The sequence below is a fragment of the Rhinopithecus roxellana genome, chromosome 12 (genome assembly GCF_007565055.1).
Source record: "Rhinopithecus roxellana isolate Shanxi Qingling chromosome 12, ASM756505v1, whole genome shotgun sequence".
Lineage (NCBI taxonomy): Eukaryota > Metazoa > Chordata > Mammalia > Primates > Cercopithecidae > Rhinopithecus > Rhinopithecus roxellana.
This window is the reverse complement of record NC_044560.1, coordinates 115,134,083-115,156,916: the sequence shown is the minus strand read 5'-3', so window position 1 is coordinate 115,156,916 and position 22,834 is coordinate 115,134,083. Positions and strand designations below refer to the sequence as shown.

At 55.1% G+C, this 22,834-nt stretch overlaps 2 protein-coding genes, 1 long non-coding RNA gene and 1 other non-coding gene across 7 annotated transcripts; 2 read left to right on the top strand and 2 right to left on the bottom strand.

Moving 5' to 3' along the window:
* Positions 1-5,749: 5,749 nt before the first annotated feature.
* LOC115892581 lies at positions 5,750-5,853 on the bottom strand. The gene has a single exon (XR_004052447.1). It is a non-coding gene; the product is annotated as a small nucleolar RNA U13 (small nucleolar RNA).
* A 454-nt stretch (positions 5,854-6,307) lies between these two features.
* Positions 6,308-14,493, top strand: DNAAF3 (dynein axonemal assembly factor 3). 4 transcript variants are annotated; one of them, XM_010379177.2, is made up of 12 exons: positions 6,308-6,518; positions 6,613-6,701; positions 7,028-7,246; positions 7,566-7,659; positions 9,476-9,633; positions 9,941-10,123; positions 11,534-11,659; positions 11,765-11,887; positions 12,207-12,342; positions 13,097-13,211; positions 13,565-13,639; positions 13,722-14,493. In XM_010379177.2, exons 3-12 carry the CDS (start codon positions 7,181-7,183, stop codon positions 14,101-14,103), a joined length of 1,458 nt encoding a protein of 485 aa, XP_010377479.2. In that variant the 5' UTR covers positions 6,308-6,518; positions 6,613-6,701; positions 7,028-7,180; the 3' UTR covers positions 14,104-14,493. The 4 variants fall into 4 exon arrangements, with proteins under 4 accessions (XP_010377479.2, XP_010377478.2, XP_030768898.1 ...); XM_010379176.2 differs by having other exon boundaries at positions 6,417-6,507; positions 7,028-7,170; XM_030913038.1 differs by having other exon boundaries at positions 6,494-6,701; positions 7,028-7,170.
* Positions 7,705-13,851, bottom strand: LOC115892218. Its single transcript, XR_004052105.1, has 4 exons — positions 13,726-13,851; positions 11,738-11,857; positions 9,571-9,852; positions 7,705-7,833 (listed from the first exon to the last, which is right to left on the bottom strand). It is a non-coding gene; the product is annotated as an uncharacterized LOC115892218 (long non-coding RNA).
* Positions 14,494-15,214: 721 nt separating the features above from the next.
* Positions 15,215-20,892, top strand: TNNI3 (troponin I3, cardiac type). The gene is made up of 8 exons (XM_010379175.2): positions 15,215-15,370; positions 15,645-15,657; positions 15,820-15,903; positions 16,308-16,349; positions 16,621-16,752; positions 17,498-17,587; positions 18,128-18,304; positions 20,742-20,892. Exons 1-8 carry the CDS (start codon positions 15,360-15,362, stop codon positions 20,823-20,825), a joined length of 633 nt encoding a protein of 210 aa, XP_010377477.1. The 5' UTR covers positions 15,215-15,359; the 3' UTR covers positions 20,826-20,892.
* Positions 20,893-22,834: the final 1,942 nt, after the last annotated feature.

Here is a 22,834-nt window from a genome sequence, read left to right as displayed (position 1 = left end):
TTTTTTCTTTTCTTTTTTTTTTGAGACAGGATCTCGCTTTTTCGCCCAGGCTGGAGGGCAGTGGCCTGATCTGGGCTCACTGCAAGCTCCGCCTCCCGGGTTCACGCCATTCTCCTGCCTTAGCCTCTCGAATAGCTGAGACTACCGGTGCCTGCCACCACAGGTGGCTAATTATTTTGTATTTTTAGTAGAGACGGTGTTTCACTGTGTTAGCCAGGATGGTCTCAATCTGACCTCGTGATATGCCCGCCTCGCCGCCCAATGTGCTAGGATTACAGGCGTGAGCCACTGCGCCCGGCCCTTCTTTTTCTTGTCTTTTCTTTTTTTTTGGATGGAGTTTCGCTCTTGTTGCCCAGACTGGAGTGCAGTGGCACAGTCTCGGCTCACTGCAACCCCCTCCTCCCGGGTTCAAGCGATTCTCCTGCCTCAGCCTCTTCTTTCTTTTTTTTTTTTGACAGGGTTTCACTCTGTCCCCAGGTTGGAATACAGTGGTACAATCATAGCTCGCTGCAGCCTCAACCTCCTGGGCTCAAGGGATCCTCCTGCCTCAGACTCCTGAGTAGATGGGACCACAGGCACATGCAGCCAAGCCTGGGTATTTACTTATTTATTTAAGAGATGGGGTCTTGCTATGCTGCCCAGGCTGGCTTCAAACTCCTGCAGTCCTCCTGTCTGAGTAGCTGGGATTGTAGGCGTGAGTTGCCACACTGACCTCCTTGTTCTTTCAACGAATGCTGCCTCCTACTGTTTCGAGCAAAGATGATAGTTCCATTAGCTTCTACCTTATCTCATCCCATACAGAATTTTGGGTGGTGAACAAAGACCTATAAGATTTGGCCAGAGAACTCTCTGAGCAGCAGATTAAGTGGAGAATGAGGCAGAAATTACCCCCACGTACCAAAAAAGGAGGCAGCAAACAAACTTGCTCCTAAGCTTCCTGGTAGCCAATGGGGAAAGTGAAAATAGAACAGCTACACAGATTACAATATCCATGTAATCCATTAATTACAATATCCATGTAATTACAATATCCATGTAAAATTTTAAATTTTTTAAAATTTAAAAAATTTTAAATTGGCCGGGCGCGGTGGCTCAAGCCTGTAATCCCAGCACTTTGGGAGGCCGAGATGGGCGGATCACAAGGTCAGGAGATCAAGACCATCCTGGCTAACATAGTGAAACCCTGTCTCTACTAAAAACTACAAAAAACTAGCCGGGTGAGGTGGCGGGCGCCTGTAGTCCCAGCTACTCGGGAGGCTGAGGCAGGAGAATGGCGTGAGCCCGGGAAGCGGAGCTTGCAGTGAGCTGAGATCCGGCCACTGCACTCCAGCCTGGGCGACAGAGCGAGACTCTGTCACCAAAAAAAAAAAAAAAAAAAAATTTAAATTTTTCTCCAAAGGAATTCAGTAACTTTTCGTGTGTGTGAGTGTGTGTGTGTGAGTGTGTGTATTGGTGTAGAGCATGTCTTTATGAAGACAGCTCTTTATGTTACTACTATTACTGCCAATAATAATCCTCACAGCAAACTCATGAAATAAACATGATCAGCCGGGCGCGGTGGCTCAAGCCTGTAACCCCAGCACTTTGGGAGGCCGAGATGGGCGGATCACGAGGTCAGGAGATCGAGACCATCCTGGCTAACACAGTGAAACCCCGTCTCTACTAAAAAATACAAAAAACTAGCCAGGCAAGGTGGCGGGTACCTGTAGTCCCAGCTACTCGGGAGGCTGAGGCAGGAGAATGGCGTAAACCCGGGAGGCGGCACTTGCAGTGAGCAGAGATCCGGCCACTGCACTCCAGCCTGGGTGACAGAGCGAGACTCCGTCTCAAAAAAAAAAAAAAAAAAAAAAGAAAGAAATAAACATGATCATTATTCCCGGTTGACAACTGAGCCCAAACTATGCTTTAGAGAATTTGGGGCTGGGCATGGTGTTTCACACCTGTAAAAGTGAGGCTGAGGCAGGCGGATCACGTAAGGTCAGGAATTCAAGACCAGCCTGGCCAATATGCTGAAACCCTGTCTCTACTAAAAATACAAAAATTAGTTGAGTGTGGTGGTGGGCACCTGTAATCCCAGCTACTCAGGAGGCTGAGGCAGGAGACTCGCTGGAACCCAGGAGGCGGAGGTTGCAGTGAGTCGAGATCGTGCCATTGCACTCCAGCCTGGACAACAAGAGCAAAACTCCATCGAGACAGAGAGAGAGAGAGAGAGAGAGAGAGAGAGAGAGAGAGAATGAATTCCTGTGAAATGCTCAGAATGACACAGCCAGAAAGCCTGTCTCTAAATCCTGGGATTGATTTAGGTGATGACAATGGGGTCCTTGGTTCTCCGTCTCAACAAGAAAGCAGAGCGGTAGAAGAACAAAACCATTACAAATGGCAGTCCACACTGGGACCAAAACGTAAAAGGGCTGAGATAATTTAGGGAGGGTGGACAGGGGCAGCCTTCCTGAGGAGGTGCCGTCTGGGCCATGACTTGAATGACAAGAAGGAATGAAGCTTGCAAAGGTTAGGGAGAAAAATGGTGGAATATTATTTGGTCATAAAAACAGAAGGAAGCATTGATTCCTACTTCAGCATAGATGAGTCCTGAAAATATTATGCCAAGTGAGAGAAGCGGACACAGATGGCTGCATAGTGCAAGATTCCATCCAAAAGAAACCTCCTGAACTGACAAATTCATAGAGACAGAAAGATTCGTGGTTGTCAGGGACTGAGGAGAAAGAAATGGGGAGGTAAGTGGGGTATGGGTTTTCTTTTGGAGTGAAGAGAAAGTTCTGGAACTAGACAGTGGTGATGGTTGCACAGCATTGGGAATGTACTAAATGTCATTCCCAATTAACTTAATAGTGTGTGTGCTTTACACCAATTTAAAAAGAAAACAAGGCCAAGCACGATGGCTCATGCCTTAATCCCAGCACTTTGGGAGGCCACGGCAGGAGGATTGCTTGAGCCGAGGAGTTCTAGACCAGCCTGGGCAACATAGTGAGACCCTGTCTTTACAAAAGAATAGAAAAAAATCAGCTGAACATGGTAATGCATATCTGTAGACCCCGCTACCTGGGAGGCTGAGGCGGGAGGACTACTTGAGCCTAAGATTTAGAGGCTGATGTGAGTTGTGATTATGCCACTGCATTCCAGCCTGTGCCAGAGAAGGAGATCTTGTCAAAAAAAAAAAAAAGGAAGAAAAGAAAAGAAAAAGAAAACAGTCTAGTCATAGTGACTGAGGCCTGTAATCCCAGCTCTTTGGGAGGCAGGAGGATTGTTTGGGGCCCAGGGTTTGAGACCAGCCTGGATAATAAAGTGAGACCTCATCTCTATTTTTAAAATTTGTAAAGTTAGCTAGGTATGGGGGAATGTGCCTGTAGTTCTAGCTACTAGGGATGCAGAGGTGGGAGGATCGCTTGAGCCCAGGAGTTTCAGGCTGAAGTAATCCAGTCTGGGCAACAGAGCAAGTCTCTGTCTTAAATAAATAAATAAAGCCGGGCGCGGTGGCTCACGCCTGTAATCCCAGCACTTTGGGAGACCAAGGCAGGCAGATCACCTGAGGTCAGGAGTTTGAGACCAGCCTGACCAACACGAAGAAACCCCATCTCTATTGAAAATACAAAATTAGCTGGGTGTGGTGGCGTATACCTGTAGTCCCAGCTACTCAGGAGGCTGAGGTGGGAGAATCGCTTGAACCGGGGAGGTGGAGGTTGCAGTGAACCGAGATCGCGACATTGCACTCCAGCCTGGGCAAGAAGAGTGAAACTCCGTCTCAGATAAATAAATAACAGCCTGGGCAACTAGTGAGACCCTATTGCTACATACACACATACACACACACACACATACACATACACACATATACACCCACACATACACACATACATACACACATACATATACATACACATACACAGATACATACATACACACATACATACATACACACATACACACCCACACATACACACATACATGCATACACACATACACACATACATACACATACACACAGAGATACATACATACATACACACATACCCATACACACGCATACACATACACATACACACATGCATACACACATACATACATACATACATATCCAGGCATAGTGGCACTTGCCTGTGGTCCCAGCTACTAAAGATGAGGGGGCAGAGATTTCAAGGCAAAAGAACCCCAAGTTGCAAAGGCCCTGGGGTTCAAACGGTGTGGTATGTTCTCCAAGGAGCCAAGAGGCTGGTGTGGCTTCAGGGGTGGATAACTGCATAGGGCATAGGGAGCCAAGCTAAGGAGCTGGGAATGTGTCCAGGTGCGGCGGGAACCATTTGGAGGATTTGAAGAGGTGGGAGACATTATTTGATTTATGTTGAAGATCACTCTGGGCCAGGTGCAGTGGCTCACGCCTGTAATTCAAGCACTTCGGGAGGCTGAGGCCCGCGGAGCACTTGAGGTCAGGAGTTTGAGACCAGCCTGGGCAGCATGGTGAAACCTCGTCTCTACTAAAAATACAAAAATTAGCAGGGCTTGGGGGTGGGCACCTGTAATCCAACCTACTCAGAAGGCTGAGGCAGGAGAATTGCTAGAACCTAGGAGGCGGAGGTTGCAGTGAGCCAAGATCACGCCACCACACTCCAGCCTGGGCGACAGAGCAAGACTCCATCTCAAAAAATAAAAAGAAAAAAAATTCGCCGGGCTCAGTGGCTCATGCCTGTAATTCCAACACTTTGAGAGGCCAAGGCGGGCAGATCACCTGAGGTCGTGAGTTGGAGACCAGCCTGACCAACACGGAGAAACCCTGTCTCTACTAAAAATACAGAATTAGCCGGGCGTCGTGGTGCATGACTGTAATCCCAGTTACTCAGGAGGCTGAGGCAGAAGAATGACTTGAACCCGGGAGGCGGAGGTTGCGCTCAGCCAAGATTGCGCCACTGCACTCCAGTCTGGGCGTCGCAGCAAGACTCCGTCTCAAAAAGTCACTCTGGCTCGTTTGCTGAGAATATGCTGGGGGAGTGGGAGAAACAGGGAGGAAAGGCATTAATTCTCCAGAGAGAAAGCCAGGATATGGGGCTCTTGCAGGCTTACAGCTGGCCTGGGAGGGGCTGGTTAGCCAGGCTGATTCTGCAGGAACTGCTGAGGTCTCAGCCTTCATTTCCCCAGTGGGTATTGTCTTCCCAGTGCCCAGATCTGCCCTCAGGAGGCAGATCCGCTGCCCCTCTGCCAGCTGCACGCTACATTCCTATCACACAGAGCAGGAGACTGAGGCTCAGAAAGGGTGACTGGTCTAAGCAAGGAAAGGAGGCAGAGAGCCAAGTCTCCTTGGGCGCTGAGCCCAGTGCAGGGTGCTGGGGTGATTCAGAGATGTGCCTCATTCAGACTCTGGTTTGTTGTTGTTGTTGTTGTTTTTGTTTTTTGACAGTGTTGCTCTGTCGCCCAGGCTGGAGTCCAGAGGCGCAGCTCACTGCAACCTCCGCCTCCCGGGTTCAACAGACTCTCCTGCCTCAGCCTCCAGAGTAGCTAGGATTACAGGTGCGTGCCACCACGCCCGGTTAATTTTTGTATTTTTTAAGGTAGAGGCGCTGTTTCACCATGTTGGCCAGGCTGGTCTCCAACTCCTGACCTCAAGTTATCTGCCCACCTCGACCTCCCAAAGTGTTGGGATTACAGGTGTGAGCCACCGCGCCCGGCCGACTTACCCTTATTTTAATGCAGTGCATTTAACTGTACGATTACAAAATTTACCTGTAGTTTTTAAAGTTCATGTCAGAAGGGTAACGTGCCGATGTCGTAACAAGGTTTGAAGGAGGCGCATCTCACACATGCGCGTGAACACCCAATCATCCCGCTTAGAAACTATAAAAGGATAGAGCTGTAAGTCTAAATTATTGCTTCGTGCGACAATAACCAACTCACAAAAATCCCTGAATATTTAATGACCTGCACATCAGTGCCCCACCTGTGGGCAGCTCTGTGTGGTAGAGCCCACGTTGTGCTGGGGCGGGGAGCGGGCTCAGAAGCCTGCCGTCTAAAGTCTAGACACTTCACTTTATTTGGGTTGCTCAAAATTCAGTTACGTAGGAGCAAAGGCAGCAGATGGAAAAAAGAAAAAAAAAACAAAACAGGAAATAGGATTATGCTCCGTTCACTCTCAATTTTAATCAGCCCAGGCCTCCCCCATTCCAGAAATTTGGACCGACCCTGACTCGGCCCCAACCTGTTTCAGCCCCGCCCCTTCCCCCGTCAGTGCCGTCGTCATGACAACCGCGTCCACACGTCCTCTTCTCCCAGGGGTGGGGGAAGCCTGGCCCTCAGTGCTCCCATTGGCCAAAAGTTTATAGAGGGCGGGCCTCGCTCACTTTCATTGGTCAGTTGATCCCTGTGGTCCCATCCCCCATGCTCCCATTGGTTAATTGATCGAAAAGGGCGGGGATTCTGGCCAGCAGTTGCGGAGTGCCGCAGGTCCACAGTGCTGCACTGAGCAGAGAGGAAGGGGCGTCCCGGGATATTTGGAGGATAAAGGTGTGGGCAGGGTATCATGTGGAGGCAAAGGGGCGAGAAGTGCGGGGCGGTGAGAGGGGAGCGGGGCGGGCAATATGTGGGATTCTCAGAATGTCTTTTCCGCAGCGTGATGACCACACCTGCCGGCTCCGGCAGGGGCTTCGGCTCCGTGTCCTGGTGGGGCCTGTCCCCGGCGCTGGACCTGCAGGCTGAAAGTGAGTCCCAGCACGCAAGGTCTGATACACCGTCTGCCTTCCCAGCCTGAGCAGACGGCCTTTTAGAGCTCGTAGTCCCAACGTCGGTGGCAGGGGGCGCGCTAACGTTCTCCAAGGATCCAACGGCGGAGGGCGCGCTCCCGGGGCAGCCCCGAGTTCCTGTCTGCAGACTATGAATCCCAGAATACTCGAAGAAAACACCTCCCCTTAGAACCTAAGCCACAGGCGCGACGCCTACTGGGATTTGTAGTCCATTGTTGTAGGGGATGCTACGGTAGACGGTCTGCCAACCACCATGGTGCCCTAGCCGGCTTTCATCTTGCCAGGTCCTCCTGTGGACCCAGATTCCCAGGCCGATACGGTGCACAGCACCCCCGAGCTAGACGTGCTGCTTCTGGGCTCTGTGGATGGACGGCACCTGCTGCGGACGCTGTCCCGAGCGAAGCTCTGGCCTCGCAGGAGGTTCAACGTGAGCTGGGATGGAGATGAGAGCCCAGATTCCCAAGTCCTTGAGGGAAGAAGGGATTGGAATTCTAAAACCTCAGGTCCAGGAATGAAGGGGCTGGAGACTCCTAGATCTGAGGGAGGTGGAAGTTGGGAGCGAACTCATGCGTCTTGGGAAAGGAAGGGGCTGGGGTTTGGAACTCGTGGTTTCTGTAGTGAGGAAGAGCTCAAAGATCAGGTCTTCTGAGTAATGGAAGGAAAGAGGTCTCTGGGGACCCAGACTCCTGTGTTTGAAGGAAGAGGCTGGTGTACAGAACTCCTGGGTGTGTGGAAGGAAAGAGCTGAGGGCCTGCTCTCCTGGGTCTCCTTGGGCTCAGGCAAACAGGTCTCAGAATTATTCTGCCCTGTCCATCCTTCTAGTTCTTTGTGCTGGAGAATAATCTGGAAGCTGTGGCCCGACACATGTTGATCTTCAGCTTAGCCCTGGAGGATCCGGAGAAGATGGGGCTGCAAGGTCTGCTGCTAAGGACCCAAGCATTCTGACTGCTGGTCTCCCCCTCCCTAGAGGGATTCTGGCATTTCAATGGTACAATGAACAAGTTTGGTTATTTTCCTGGGAGGCAGAGGTTGCAGTGAGCCGAGATCGTGCCATTGCACTCCAGCCTGGGTAACGAGAGCAAAACTCCATCTAAAAAACAAAAATGTTTGGTATTTTCCAGTGTGGTACCACTGATGGAAAAAAAAAAATCATATATATTTATTGGTGATGGTCCCCTTTGATGTAATTTGCCATCTTAGAGCCTCAGCTTCTCCTACCTGTAAAATGGGGCTAAATATAATACATCTTAGAGTCACTTAGAAAATTCCAGGAGAGGCTGGGTGCAGTGGTTCACACCTGTAATCCCAGTACTTTGGGAGGCCGAGGCGGATGGATCACGAGGTCAGGAGACCATCCTGCTCAACCTGGTAAAACCCCATCTCTACTAAAAATACAAAAATTAGCCGGGCGTGGTGGCGGGTGCCTGTAGTCCCAGCTACTCAGGAGGCTGAGGCAGGAGAATCACTTGAACCCGTGAGGCGGAGGTTGCAGTGAGCCAAGATCATGCCATTGCACTCCAGCCTGGGTGACAAGAGCAAAACCTCCATCTAAAAAAGAAAAAGAAAAAGAAAACAGATTGTTTGTTTGTTTTTTGAGGCAGAGTCATGCCCCGTTGCCCATGTTGGAGTGCAATGGCACAATCTTGGCTCCCCATAACCTCTGCCTCCTGGATTCAAGCAATTCTCCTGCCTCAGTCTCCCAAGTAGCTAGGATTACAGGCATGCAGCACCATGCCCGGCTAATTTTTTGTACTTTTAGTAGAGCCGGGGTTTCACCATGTTGGCCAGGATGGTCTTGAGCTCCCGACCTCAGGTGATCCGCCCCCGCCTTGGCCTGCCAAAGTGCTGGGTTTACAGGTGTGAGCCATCTCACCCGGCCCCAAGAAAAAAGGTTTAATTGACTCAGTTCCACAGGCTGTACAGGGAGCATGCATGGCTGTGAAGGCCTCAGAAAACTTACAATCATGACAGAAAGTGAAGGGGATGCAGGCACCTGTTCCATGGCAGGAGAAGGAGCAAGAGAGGCAGCGGGGAAGAGCCGCACACTTTCAAACAACCAGATTTTGTGGGAACTCACTATCACGAGAACAGTAAGGGAGAAATCTGCCCCCATGACCCTATCACCTCGCAGCAGGCCCCACCTCCAACATTTGGGGAATACAATTCAACATGAGATTTAGGTGGGACACAGATCCAAACCATATCAGTCATTAATAACCCAGAGAATTCAGAGTACAAATCCGTCTCAAAAAAAAAAAAAAAAAAGATTACCTATAATACGTAATACAATGTAAATGCTTACACCATATTTTACAGTTTGTATTTTTGTTTTCCTGTTGTATTGTTATCTTTTGCCCCAAATATTCTGTGTCTGCGGTGAGTGTGGAATCTGCAACTCCAATTCCCTCTTCTAGGTGGTTATTTATTTATTTTAGAGGCGGGAGTCTCATTCTGTTGTCCAGGTTGGAGTGCAATGGCAGGATCTCGGCTCACTGCAACCTCCGCCTCCGGGTTCAAGCGATTCTCCTGCCTCAACCTCCCGAGTAACTGCGACTACAGGCGCCCGCCACCACGCCGGTGGCCCTGTTCTTCATGTAGTTTTTGGAATGCTTGGGGAGTTTGCAGGGGTTCATTGTTTTCATTATATGACTATGACCTAACAACATATTAAGGCTCTAATTCCTGGGCTCCCTTCTCCGCACATTCCCCCAATTATCTCCCCCTCTCCCTAGAGCGGAGCGAGACCTTCCTGGAGGTGTGGGGGAACGCGCTGCTGCGCCCGCCGGTGGCTGCCTTCGTGCGCGCCCAGGCCGACCTGCTGGCTCACCTGGTCCCCGAGCCGGACCGCCTGGAGGAGCAGCTGCCCTGGCTCAGCCTCCGCGCCCTCAAGGTGCCGCCGCCCGGCCTCCATCTGGGATCGGGTGGCCGCGGGAAGAATGGAAGTGCGCAGTCCAAAGGACGTGTGTTGATGGAGCAGGCGGCGGGTTCGGGAGTTCGAATCCCAGTTCCCCGACTCCCACTGTGGGATTTGGCCTGGGGGCAGCAGGTTGCTTCTGCTTTCGGAACCTCAGTTTTTCCATCCGAGAAACAGGGGAATCGTTCCTCTGTTCTGGGATGGAAGAGAGGGTCAATTAGAAGCCGCTCTCCCTGCATCCCTCTCTGCCTCCCTCTCTCCCCACGCGTGCCTCGCCCTGCAGTTCCGCGAGCGGGACGCCCTGGAGGCCGTGTTCCGCTTCTGGGCGGGCGGCGAGAAAGGGCCCGAGGCCTTCCCCATGAGCCGCCTCTGGGATTCGCGGCTGCGACACTACCTGGGCTCCCGCTACGACGCCCGGCGCGGTGTCAGCGACTGGGACCTGCGCATGAAGCTGCATGACCGCGGGGTGAGGGGCACAGGAGGAAGGGCTGGGGTCTGGACTCCCTGGGTCTGAGGGAGGAGGGGCTGGGGGCCTGGACCCCTGGGTCTGAGGGAGGAGGGGCTGGGGGCCTGGACTCCTGGGTCTGAGGGAGGAGGGACTGGTGTCTGGACTCCTGGGTCTGAGGGAGGAGGGGCTGGAGGGTCTGGACTCCTGGGTCTGAGGGAGGAGGGGCTGGGGGCCTGGACTCCTGGGTCTGAGGGAGGAGGGGCTGGGGGCCTGGACTCCTGGGTCTGAGGGAGGAGGAGCTGGGGGCCTGGACTCCTGGGTCTGAGGGAGGAGGGGCTGGGGGCCTGGACTCCTGGGTCTGAGGGAGGAGGGGCTGGGGGCCTGGACTCCTGGGTCTGAGGGAGGAGGGACTGGTGTCTGGACTCCTGGGTCTGAGGGAGGAGGGACTGGTGTCTGGACTCCTGGGTCTGAGGGAGGAGGGGCTGGAGGGTCTGGACTCCTGGGTCTGAGGGAGGAGGGGCTGGGGGCCTGGACTCCTGGGTCTGAGGGAGGAGGGGCTGGGAGCCTGGACCCCTGGGTCTGAGGGAGAAGGGGGTGGGGCCTGGACTCCTGGGTCTGAGGGAGGAGGGGCTGGGGGCCTGGACTCCTGGGTCTGAGGGAGGAGGGACTGGTGTCTGGACTCCTGGGTCTGAGGGAGGAGGGGCTGGAGGGTCTGGACTCCTGGGTCTGAGGGAGGAGGGGCTGGGGGCCTGGACTCCTGGGTCTGAGGGAGGAGGGGCTGGGGGCCTGGACTCCTGGGTCTGAGGGAGGAGGAGCTGGGGGCCTGGACTCCTGGGTCTGAGGGAGGAGGGGCTGGGGGCCTGGACTCCTGGGTCTGAGGGAGGAGGGGCTGGGGGCCTGGACTCCTGGGTCTGAGGGAGGAGGGGCTGGGGGCCTGGACTCCTGGGTCTGAGGGAGGAGGGACTGGTGTCTGGACTCCTGGGTCTGAGGGAGGAGGGACTGGTGTCTGGACTCCTGGGTCTGAGGGAGGAGGGGCTGGGGGCCTGGACTCCTGGGTCTGAGGGAGGAGGGGCTGGGGGCCTGGACTCCTGGGTCTGAGGGAGGAGGGGCTGGGGGCCTGGACTCCTGGGTCTGAGGGAGGAGGGGCTGGTGTCTGGACTCCTGGGTCTGAGGGAGGAGGGGCTGGAGGGTCTGGACTCCTGGGTCTGAGGGAGGAGGGGCTGGGGGCCTGGACTCCTGGGTCTGAGGGAGGAGGGGCTGGGGGCCTGGACTCCTGGGTCTGAGGGAGGAGGGGCTGGGGGCCTGGACTCCTGGGTCTGAGGGAGGAGGGACTGGGGGCCTGGACTCCTGGGTCTGAGGGAGGATGGTGTAGGGGTCCCTCCATGCTGGGTTCATTGAGGGTTCCCTTCTTCCTGCCCCCCACCCCAGGCCCAAGTCATTCACACCCAGGAGTTCCGACGCTGGCGGGACACAGGCGTCGCCTTTGAACTCAGGGACTCCAGCGCCTATCACGTGCCCAACCGGACCCTGGCGTCGGGTCGCCTCCTGAGCTACGTGCGTGTCCACTGCCTGTCCTGGCCCACCGCTGCTTCTCGGAGACCTAGGAGTCAGGGTCCCCAACCTCGACCTCACCCGCCTCCTCTCTGCCTCCTTTTCCAGCGCGGGGAGCGCGTGGCAGCGCGCGGGTACTGGGGGGACATCGCCACGGGGCCCTTCGTGGCCTTCGGCATCGAAGCAGACGACGAGAGCCTCCTGCGGACCAGCAACGGACAGCCGGTCAAGGTGCGCGGCGAGGCTGGGACTGGGGCTGGGGGTGGGACTGGGGCTGGGGGTAGGGCTGGGGGTAGGGCTGGGGGTGGGTGGGTGCGCAAGGCCCCGCCTCCACAGCAGGCCCCGCCCCTAGCTCCAAACCCAACCCGTCGCTGGGCGGGGACGACTCGATTCAGGGAACAGGCCCCATCCCCGCGGGACAGGTCCCGCCCCACTTCACATCCTCCAAGCAGCTGCGGGAGTTCTCGTCCTGGACCGAGGACTCCCCGCGTTCTAAGCCCCGCCCCGCCATCCCGGCCCCGACGTCTGGCCACGCCCCTTCTACCCCTAGACGGCCGGGGAGATCACGCAACACAACGTGACAGAGCTGCTCCGCGAGGTGGCCGCCTGGGGGCGCGCGAGAGCCAGCCGGGGGGACGCGGAGGAGCAGCAGAGCTCGGAGGCAAGCCCGGAGCCAGGGACTCCAGGTAAGTCCCAGATAAGCCAGGGACTCCAGGTAAGCCAGGGATAACAGGTAAGCCAGGGATAACAGGTAAGCCAGGGATAACAACAGGTAAGCCAGGACTCCAGGTAAGTCCCAGGTAGGCCAGGGAGGACAGGTAAGCCAGGGACTCCAGCCTCCAAGTGTTTCACACTGGAGTGTGGACTGACATGATTTGGAATGCCTGGGCAAGTGACAGCTTCTTGATATTCTGTCTTTTCCTCTCTTCTCTTTCTCTCCCTTTCCTAAATTCTGAGAGCATGCTTAGGATTCTGAATTGCACTAGTAGAATTCTAATCTTATCTGCAAAGGGCTAAGCTATCCAAGAATATTCTCACACGGTGCTGGGTCCCAGCTCTCCCTTGGACACCCTCCTGCACCCCGGATCCACGCTGGGCCTCCTTCCAGCCATCCTCCAACCTGGCCCTCCCTGAGTGTCTGTCCGACAGGGCATGTCACATGTGGCCCTGGCCACCCAACCTCTTTCCCTCTCTAGAGTCTCAGTTGCCTGATCTGTACAGTGAGCCTCTGCCTGCCGGGCTGACCTTCCCAGAATTTTCCAGGAATCCACCTCAGAGGAAAGATTTTTTTAAAAGCTTCAAGAGGACAAAAAGTGTTATCTCCAAGTCCTGTGTGCCTGCCCAGCTCTGCCCAGCTCTGCCCAGCTCTATGTATCTCTCTGGCTTTCTGGCCTCAGGGCTCTGCCCGTCAGAGGTGACCCCTCTATCCCCTTCCTCCAGCAGCCCCGACCCCAGAATCATTCATTGTCCACTTCCTGCCGCTCAATTCTGCTGAGACTCTCCACCACAAAAGCTGCTACAATGGCCGGTTCCAGCTCCTCTATGTGGCCTGTGGGTAAGCAGGGAGGCATCTGTGCTCACAAGACCCAGGATCAGGCCCCCAGCCCCTCCTCCCTCAGACCCTGGAACCCAAGCCCCAGGCCCTCCTCCTCCCTCAGACCCAGGAGTCCAGGCACCCCAACCCCTCCTCCCTCAGACCCAGGAGTCCAGGCCCCCAGCTCCTCCTCCCTCAGACCCAGGAGTCCAGACCCAGCTCCTCCTGCCTGGTACCTGAGTCCAGACCTCCTGCTCCCTTCTTTCCCAGGACCCAGACTCCAGTGTTGCAGCCCCTCCTCCCTCAGTGTCTGGGTTCCCAGAGCCCCCTCCTCCCTCAGCTGAATCTCAGCTTGTCCTCTGTCCTCTCTGCAGGATGGTCCATCTTCTCAGCCCCGAGCTTGGGGCCTGTGTGGCACCTGGAGGGAACCTGATTGTGGAATTAGCCCGGTGAGCCAGTGGGGTGGAGGGTAGGAATATCCTGGCTGGGGATCAATATCTGGGTCCCTGACATGGCGCTTCCCATCTGCAGGTACCTGGTGGACGTGCGGCAGGAGCAGCTGCAGGGATTCAACACCCAGGTCGGGGAACGCGCTCGGGCAGCTGGATTTGCTCCACAGACTGAGGCCAGGCCCTCAGAGACCTTCGCACGTTTCTGCAAGTCCCAGGAATCGGATCTGGGCAGCACTGACCCAGCTGTGGAAACTCCGTCCCTTGACGTCCTGGCCCAGCCTCTTGAAGCCAGCAGCCCAGCCCCTGAGGGCCTGACCCAGCCTCTGCAGGGCGGGACCCCACACTGTGAGCCCTGCCAGCTGCCCTCTGAGTCTCCAGGTTCACTCTCAGAGGTTCTGGCTCAGCCCCAAGGGGCTTTGGCTGTGTCCAACTGTGAGTCAGACTCCAAAACTGGAGTCTGACCCAACCCCTAGATACCCCTTATCTCCAACTTCCAAAGTCAGGTTGTAGGATGAGAACCCGCTGACACCATTCTTAGCCCGCTGCTAGAGTCCTCAATTTTATTCTAATCATTCCCACTCAGTACGCGCCACCCCTACCCTGGGAGCGTTGGTAGAATTTCAAATTCCATTTCTGAGATTCTATTTCTAAAATTCTAGATTGTTCTCTCAGAATTCCAAATTCCACTTCTGAGGCTCTGAACCCAGTCTAGGATCTGACCCTGAGTCTCAAGCCCTTGACTTTGGCCCCCTTGTTCCCAGGCACCCTGTGGCTGACTGGGGGCTGGGGTGTCTCCTCACCAGAGCCTAGTCAGCACCCAGATGGTTCAAGTAAAGCAAGTTATGACCACCTCTCTGTGTGTCCAAGTGTCTTTCCTGTCCTATGTCTGTCTCCAGGGCTGGGAGAGAAAAGACCCAGGAGTGGTGGACAGAGGAAGCCAGAAACCAGATTCCTGGGTTTCCGGGACTTAACCAGTGGGTCTGAGGGAGGACAGGACTGGGGCCTGGACTCCTGGGTCTGAGGGAGGAGGGGCTGGGGCCTGGACTCCTGGGTCTGAGGGAGGAGGGACTGGGATCTGGACTCCTGGGTCTGAGGGAGGAGGGGCTGGGCCTGGACTCCTGGGTCTGAGGGAGGAGGGGCTGGGGATCTGGACTCCTGGGTCTGAGGGAGGAGGGACTGGGTGTCTGGACTCCTGGGTCTGAGGGAGGAGGTGCTGGGGTCCTGGACTCCTGGGTCTGAGGGAGGAGGAGCTGGGGACCCAGATTCTTGAATCTGAGGGAAGAGGAGGCTGGGGGCCTGGACTCCTTGTCTGAGGAAGTGGCTCGGGTCTCCCAGGGTCCTAGGACTGAGGAAGGAGGGGGCTGGGAGGTCGGGCATTCTCTGGGTCTGAGGGAGGAGGGGTCTAGGACTCCAGGATCAGAGGGAGGAGGGTCTGGAGTCCTGTGCCCCAAGGTGGCTGGTGATCCAGCTGGAGCAGGGCCCACCCCGCCCCTCACGTGCCCCGTTATCTCGCATGGTGGGCAGGGGAGGAGGAGGTGACAGTATATTTAGTCTCTGTCCTCGCCCTTTATCTCAGTGTCCTCGGGGAGTCTCAAGCAGCCCGGAGGAGACTGACGGTCCCTGGGACCCTGAAGGTCACCCGGGCGGTCCCCTCACTGACCCTCCAAACGCCCCTGTCCTTGCCCTGCCTCCTGCCATTCCCGGCCTGAGTCTCAGCATGGCGGATAAGTGAGTGATGCCCCAAGGCAGTGGGAGTTGGGTGCGACCTCTCGGGTTCCTAAGAGGGGTCAGAGCTGGGAGGCTGGACCCCTGGCCTGTGAGGTAGGGGTAGGGGCTCTTGGTTGAAGAAAGGAAGCGGGTTTGTGAGTCAGACTCCTGGAACCAGAGGAAGGGCAAGCGGTGTCCCCCGACCTCTTGGTCAGAGGGGCCTCCAGGGGTCCCTTAGGAGACAGACAGGACACAGCCCACCACTAACCCCCCTCCCCGGTTTCTCTCCTTCCAGGAGCAGCGATGTGGTGAGACCAGCGGGCTAAGGCGTGGCTGGGACCCCCAGGGCCAGGGTGGGCGCTGCAGTGAGGGGTCTGGGGCGGGAGGCTGCAGCCCTAGCAGAGGGTGCAGTACGGTAAGGGCTGGGTGGGGTCTTGGTGGTGATGGGGTCCCCACTCCTCCAAACCCAGGCTGGGGAACCTCGGCCTGCACCAGCCCCAATCAGACGACGCTCCTCCAACTACCGCGCTTACGCCACAGAGCCGCACGCCAAGGTGGGAAGGGTCTTCCTGGGGGCCGAGTACAGGTGCCGGAGGGACCCCAGACCCTGGGAGTGGGGGAGGAGCCAAGGCTGCGAAGGGGGCGGGGACTATGCGGAGAGGCTTCAGGGGCAGAGTTTTGCAGAGGGTCACGCTCGGATTGGTGACAGCCACCTGTGGGCGGAGCTCCGTTGCCCTTGGACTTAACTTAGGGATAGATGGGAAGTGCCTATCCAATGTCAGAGACCCGGATTGGTGGATGGGAATGAGGGGCTGGCCCGCCGTAGACTCAGGGCGCAAGTTGGAGATGGGCCCAAATCTGGACCGGCCGGGGTTGCTGGGGGTGTCTTGAGGTCCCCTCCACCATCGTCTCTGGATCCCCCTCCATGATGCTTCCTTGCTCCATCTCACCCTGGCAGAAAAAATCTAAGATCTCCGCCTCGAGAAAATTGCAGCTGAAGGTGAGGACGGGCGGGACAGGGAAGCAGCAGGCACGTGCTCAGGGGGCGGAGCTTGAGAGTGGGTGGGGCTTTCTGGGTAGGTGGGCGGGAGTGGGCGGGGGTTTGGCCGCTCGGGGCGTGGCTTTATCGGAGAGTCCTGCTCCGGGTGGGGCGGGGCCTTGGAACGGTGGAGACCAAACTCGAGGATTTGGAAGGGCGGAGGCGGTTCCCTACGCCTGGTCTTTATCCTGATGTCCCGGGTGGGCTGCGCTTCTCCCCCACCCCTCCGCAGACCCTGCTGCTGCAGATTGCAAAGCAGGAGCTGGAGCGAGAGGCGGAGGAGCGGCGCGGAGAGAAGGGGCGCGCTCTGAGCACCCGCTGCCAGCCGCTGGAGTTGGCCGGGCTGGGCTTCGCGGAGCTGCAGGTACCGGCTCCCAAGGCAGGTACTCCTGCCCAGCCTGGGATCCGAGGTTTCTAGTCCCCGGAATTCAGCAATACAGCCCCTATCCCCTCTTTTGCTCGGGACCCAGGCGTCCAATATGTCTGTCCTTACCCAATTCTATATGGTTCGTGGGACTCCCGGCCCCTAACACCCTTTGTGTGCAGGTCTCTGAAGTCTTGGCTCCAACCTACTTCAGGACCATGTGGCCCTCCTATCCCAGACAAGAGTCCAGGCCCCAGCCCCTCCTCCCTCAGACCCAGGAGTCCAGGCGCTCAGCTCCTCCTCCCTCAGACCCAGGAGTCCAGGCCCTCAGCCCCTCCTCCCTCAGACCCTGGAGTCCAGGCCCCCAACCCCTCCTCCCTCAGACCCGGGAGTCCAGGCCCCCAGCCCCTCCTCCCTCAGACCCGGGAGTCCAGGCCCCCAGCCCCTCCTCCCTCAGACCCTGGAGTCCAGGCCCTCAGCTCCTCCTCACTCAGACCCTGGAGTCCAGGCCTCAGCCCCTCCTCCCTCAGACCCAGGAATCCAGGCCTTCAGCCCCTCCTCCCTCAGACCCTGGAATCCAGGCCCTCAGCTCCTCCTCACTCAGACCCTGGAGTCCAGGCCCTCAGCTGCTCCTCACTCAGACCCAGGAGTCCCGGCCCCGAGCCCCTCCTCCCTCAGACCCAGGGGTTCAGGTCTCCAGGCCTCCAGGCTTCCCCCAACAACACACACCACGTTCCTCCTCCAGGACTTGTGCCGACAGCTCCATGCCCGTGTGGATAAGGTGGATGAAGAGAGATATGACATAGAGGCAAAAGTCACCAAGAACATCACGGAGGTGGGACGCATGGGCAGCTCGGGTACCTTCGGGGTAGTGAGATACCTGGGACTTGGTCTCTGCCTGACCCCTTGCAGCTGCTTTTGGCTGCACATGCCAGGAGACCCAGGACAACTGTGAGCCTGGCAGGGCTGGGGCAGGATGATGAGTGCAACAGAGTCAAGGAAAGCTGCCCTAGGCAGAGGGAGCAGCCCAGGGAAGGCCATGGCTTGAGAAACAGAAACTATGTTAGTGAACATGTTCAGGGCATCACATGTTGGTAAACTAGCTCAGGCATTGGCCAGGGAATTGTGATGTGCATGTAGCCGGACCAGGTTATGCCAGTGGTTTTGTGAGGTGAGGCTGGAGCGTATGAAGAGGGGGATTCAGTTCCAGGATTAGAAGCTTAGCCTGGAAGCCTAAGCTGGGAAGAGACTGGATGAGGCCTCGGTACTAGAAGACGAGATAAGGAGAATAAAAAAGGAGTGCAGGGTGCAAGAGTTGGGGGAGGGGGAAATGGAGAGAGGAGTATCCACGCCCCTGTATGCCCCCTCCCCCCAGATCGCAGATCTGACCCAGAAGATCTTTGACCTTCGGGGCAAGTTTAAGCGGCCCACCCTGCGGAGAGTGAGGATCTCTGCAGACGCCATGATGCAGGCGCTGCTGGGGGCCCGGGCTAAGGAGTCCCTGGACCTGCGGGCCCACCTCAAGCAGGTGAAGAAGGAGGACACCGAGAAGGTGAGTGTGGGCTAAGGCCAGGAAAGAGGATGCTGAGGGGAAGGGCTGTGGGTGCCAACAACCCTGGGGCCTAGCCTGAGGGCGGACAGTGCTTGGAGTTGGGACTAGAAGCAGCTAGTACGGGGTCCTCCGAAATGCAAGAGGAAGACAGGAAGTGCATTAGGGCTACAGGAAGTCCATGCAAGAGCAAAGAGGTACATGAAGGGCTGGGTGCAGGGGCTCATGCCTGTAATCTTTGAGATTAAAAAAAAGTTTTTTTAATTTCCTTTTTTTTTGAGATGGAGTCTCTGCTGCCCAGGCTGGAGTGCAATGACACCATCTCGGCTGCTGGATTGCAGTGATGCCATCTCGGCTCACCACAACCTCCGCCTCCCAGGATCAAGTGATTCTCATGCCTCAGCCTCCTGAGTAGCTACAGGTGCACACCACCACGATGTTGTTTTAATTTCTACAAGTTTCTTTTTAAAATTAATTAGTCGTGGTGGTGGCATGCAGCTTCTCAGGAGGCTGAGGCGGGAAGATCGCTTGAGCCCATGAGATCGAGGGTGCAGTGAGATACGACTGCACCACTGCACTCCAGCCTGGGCAATACAGTAAGACCCTATCTTAAAGAAGAAGACAGGAAAGACAGGAGTGGATGCCTGAAACCATGGATTGTACTGAACCCTATATATAATTTTTTTTCCTATACAAACATACATACCTATGATAAAGTTTCATTTCTAAACTAGACACAGTAAGAGATTAACAATAAACAATAATAAAAGAAGGCTGGGCATGGTGGCTCATGCCTGTAATCTCAACACTTTGGGATGCTGAGGCGGGCAGATTGCTTGAGCTGTGGAGTTCGAGACCAGCCTGGGAAACATGGGGAGACCCTGTCTCTATAAAAAATACAAAAGTTGGCCGGGCGCGGTGGCTCAAGCCTGTAATCCCAGCACTTTGGGAGGCCAAGGCGGGTGGATCACGAGGTCAGGAGATCAAGACCATCCTGGCTAACATGGTGAAACCCCATCTCTACTAAAAATACAAAAAATTAGCCGGACGTGGTGGCGGGCGCCTGTAGTCCCAGCTACTCGGAGGCTGAGGTGGGAGAATGGCGTGAACCTGGGAGGCGGAGCTTGCAGTGAGCTGAGATCCGGCCACTGCACTCCAGCCTGGGCGACACAGCGAGACTCCGTCTCCAAAAAAAAAAAAAAATACAAAAGTTGCCGGGTGTGGTGACTCATGCCTGTAATCTCAGTGCTTTGGGAGGCCAAGATAGGTGGATCATGAGGTCAGGAGTTTGAGACCAGCCTGGCCAACACAGTCAAACCCCATCTCTAGTAAAAATACAAACATTTGCTGGGTGTGGTGGTGGATGCCTGTAATCCCAGCTACTTGGGAGGCTGAGGCAGGAGAATTGCTTGAACCCGGGAGGCAGAGGTTGCAGTGAGCTGAGATCTCACCACTGCACTCCAGCCCGGGCAACCGTGGGAGACTCCATCTCAAAAAAAAAAAAAAAAAAAAAGTTAGCTGGGCATGATGGCACACACCTGTGGTCCTAGCTACTCAGGAGTCTGAGGTGAGAGGATAGCTTGAGCCCAGGAAGTTGAGGCTGCAGTGAGTCGAGATTGCACTCCAACTTGGGTGAGGGAACCAGACCCTGTCTCAAATAGTAATAATAATAATAGTAAAATAGAACAATTATAACAAAACTCATATGAATTGGTCTCTTTCTCAAAATATCCTATGGCCCTGTAGTCACCCTTCTTTTCCTTGTGATGTAAAATGACAGTGCCTATGTGCTGAGATGAAGTGAGGTGGATGACATAGGCATTATGACCTAGCGTTAGGCTACTATTGACCTGAGAATCCATCAAACTTATGAATTATTTCTGGAATTTTCCCTTTAATATTTTTGGGCCATGGTTTACTGAAACCACACAAAGTAAAATTGCAGATAAGGATGAACTACTACAATAAGAAGGAAGGAGACAGGAAGTGCATAAGGCAGACAGAAAGTGTAGGGGAAAGATAGGAAGTGCAGGAAGGAGACAGGAAGTGGAGGGGAAAGATAGGAAGTGCATGAGGGAGACAGGAAGTGGATGGGGAAAGACAAAGTACGTGAGTGAGACAGGAAATGCATGGGGAAAGACAGGAAGTGCATGGGGGACAGGAAGTGCATGGGGGACAGGAAGTGCATGGGGAAAGACAGGAAGTGCTGGGGGAAGACAGGAAGTACATGAGCGGGACAGGAAGTGCATGAGGGAGACAGGAAGTGTATGGGGAAAATTGGCAGGGATTATCTTGAAAAGACGGGAAGTGCTCCAGAACTAGACACTTAGACAGGCATCCAGGGTAGAGTGGCCCCACAGGCTGGAGGGAAGACAGGGATTCTTGAGAGACTGGAGACCAGGAAGAGACCCTAACCTCTGACTCTATCGCCATCTTCCAGGAAAACCGGGAGGTGGGAGACTGGCGCAAGAACATCGATGCACTGAGTGGAATGGAGGGCCGCAAGAAAAAGTTTGAGGGCTGAGCCTTCCTACCTACTGCCCCCGCCCTGAGGAGGGCCCTGAGGAATAAAGCTTCTCTCTGAGCTGAAAGTGACTCCATGTCTGTTACCCAGGGCTTAGGCAGGAGAGAGATGGGAAAACTGAGGGCAGGGCTCCCCCAAAGTCATACAGCAGGTCAGGGACCAGATGGATCTCCCATGTGGAGCACTCTTGGCTCTGTTATCAAAAAGAATTCCAGGGTTCATGAATTTGGAGAGGGGAGCTTTGTTTCTTAAGAAGCAGATCACAACCTGCAAACTGGAAGCGTGGCTTCCTGCCAAAAAACAAAAGCAGACACTTTAAGGGAGGGAAGGGCAAGGCAGGAATTTACGCTGAGTGGGTTGGCTACGTGCACGTATTCAACTGGTTATAGAAGGAGCTATGAATATTCATGGACAGGTGGACACACACGTGTGACAAGCAAACATGCATTTTTTTTTTTTTTTTTTTTTTGAAGTGGAGTCTTGCTCTGTCACCCAGGCTGGAGTGCAGTGGCACAATCTCAGCTCACTGCAACCGCCGCCTCCTGGGTTCAAGCCATTCTCCTGCCTCAGCCTCTCCAGTAGCTGGGATTACAGGCATGCACCATCACACCCAGCTAATTTTTGTAGTTTTAGTAGAGACGGGGTTTCACCATGTTGGCCAGGCTGGCCTCGAACTACTGACCTCGTGATTCACCCGCCTCGGCCTCCCAAAGTGCTGGGATTACAGGCGTGAGCCCCCGTGACTGACCACAAATATGCATTTTACATGGTGGTGGAGGCTTAACATTTAAGTGCATCCCATTGAATGCATTCGTATGGAAACATGAAGCAGGGATATGAAGGCACTCAGTGCACAGCCTCTGTCAAAAGTCAGAACCAGTCCGTGGTCCGTGGTATCTTATCAGGAGAAAGTTACTGAAATCAGTCTCTCATTCAACTAATGCTGTAGCTATGCCTTGCGGAACAGGGGGTTCAGTTAGTCAGCATCTGGCAATGGATGGCTGCAATTGTTGTAATATTGCATATCTTGAGGCCAGTGCTTGTTTAGCTGTTAGAAAAAGGAAAAGCCTTGTGGCAATTAGAACATAGTTTATTATATAAGTGTAGGGATGCATGACTTAACCCTTGCCTGGCATGGCCTTAGGTCTTGTTTATAATTTGGTATCTTATTGCCACAAACAGTTCATTCCATCAGTCTTCTGATCTCTGTTGTCACAGCACCTCTGGCCCATGTGGAGTGCACAGAGATGCCAAGACTAAAGCTCAAAGAGAGAGACACACAGAGAAACAGACAGGCAGAGAGACATACCGGCAACAGAGAGACTGAGTTGGGAGTAGAGAGAGAAGGAGCCAGACAAAGACCCAAAGAGAGAGGGGGAAAATACCACGGATGCATAGAAGGAAGTGCAAAGAAAGGAGAAAAGAGAGACAGAGGTATAATCGCAGCAAGGTGCAGAGACATGGAGACCCTGTAAGATATGGAAATGGAGAGCCACAGAGGGGGAACTGCGGGCACTAAGACATGGAGAGAACTAGAAAGACAGAGACGTGAACGTGGACACAGAGACCCAGAGCCAAAAAGAGACAGAAATGGGGTCATAGGTGGACAGAAATGCACAGAGAAACTGTGAGCCTCCACAGACACAAACGCTGAGAGGGGCAGACATGCAGAGACACCCACAGAAATGCAGAGACAACACCACCTGGAGACACATGCCAAGAAACACACTGAGGGGCCCAGAAACAGACAGATGCAGAGAGAGCCCAAGACAGACGCCAGCGAGAGGCCCCAGGAAAAGCACAGAAACACAGAGACCCACCAGGAGAGGCAGAGGTACTGAGAGGCGGGGAGGGGGAGGAAGCCTGCTCTCCAGGGCCGGCTTGAACCCAGAACTCAAGGTCACGGCTTGGCTAGGAAGCGGGAGGGGGACACCAAAAAGGTCAATGGAGGTGGGGAGGGAGGGGAGGTTTCACCCTAATTGACACCCCCTCCCCCTCCCCCTCCCCAC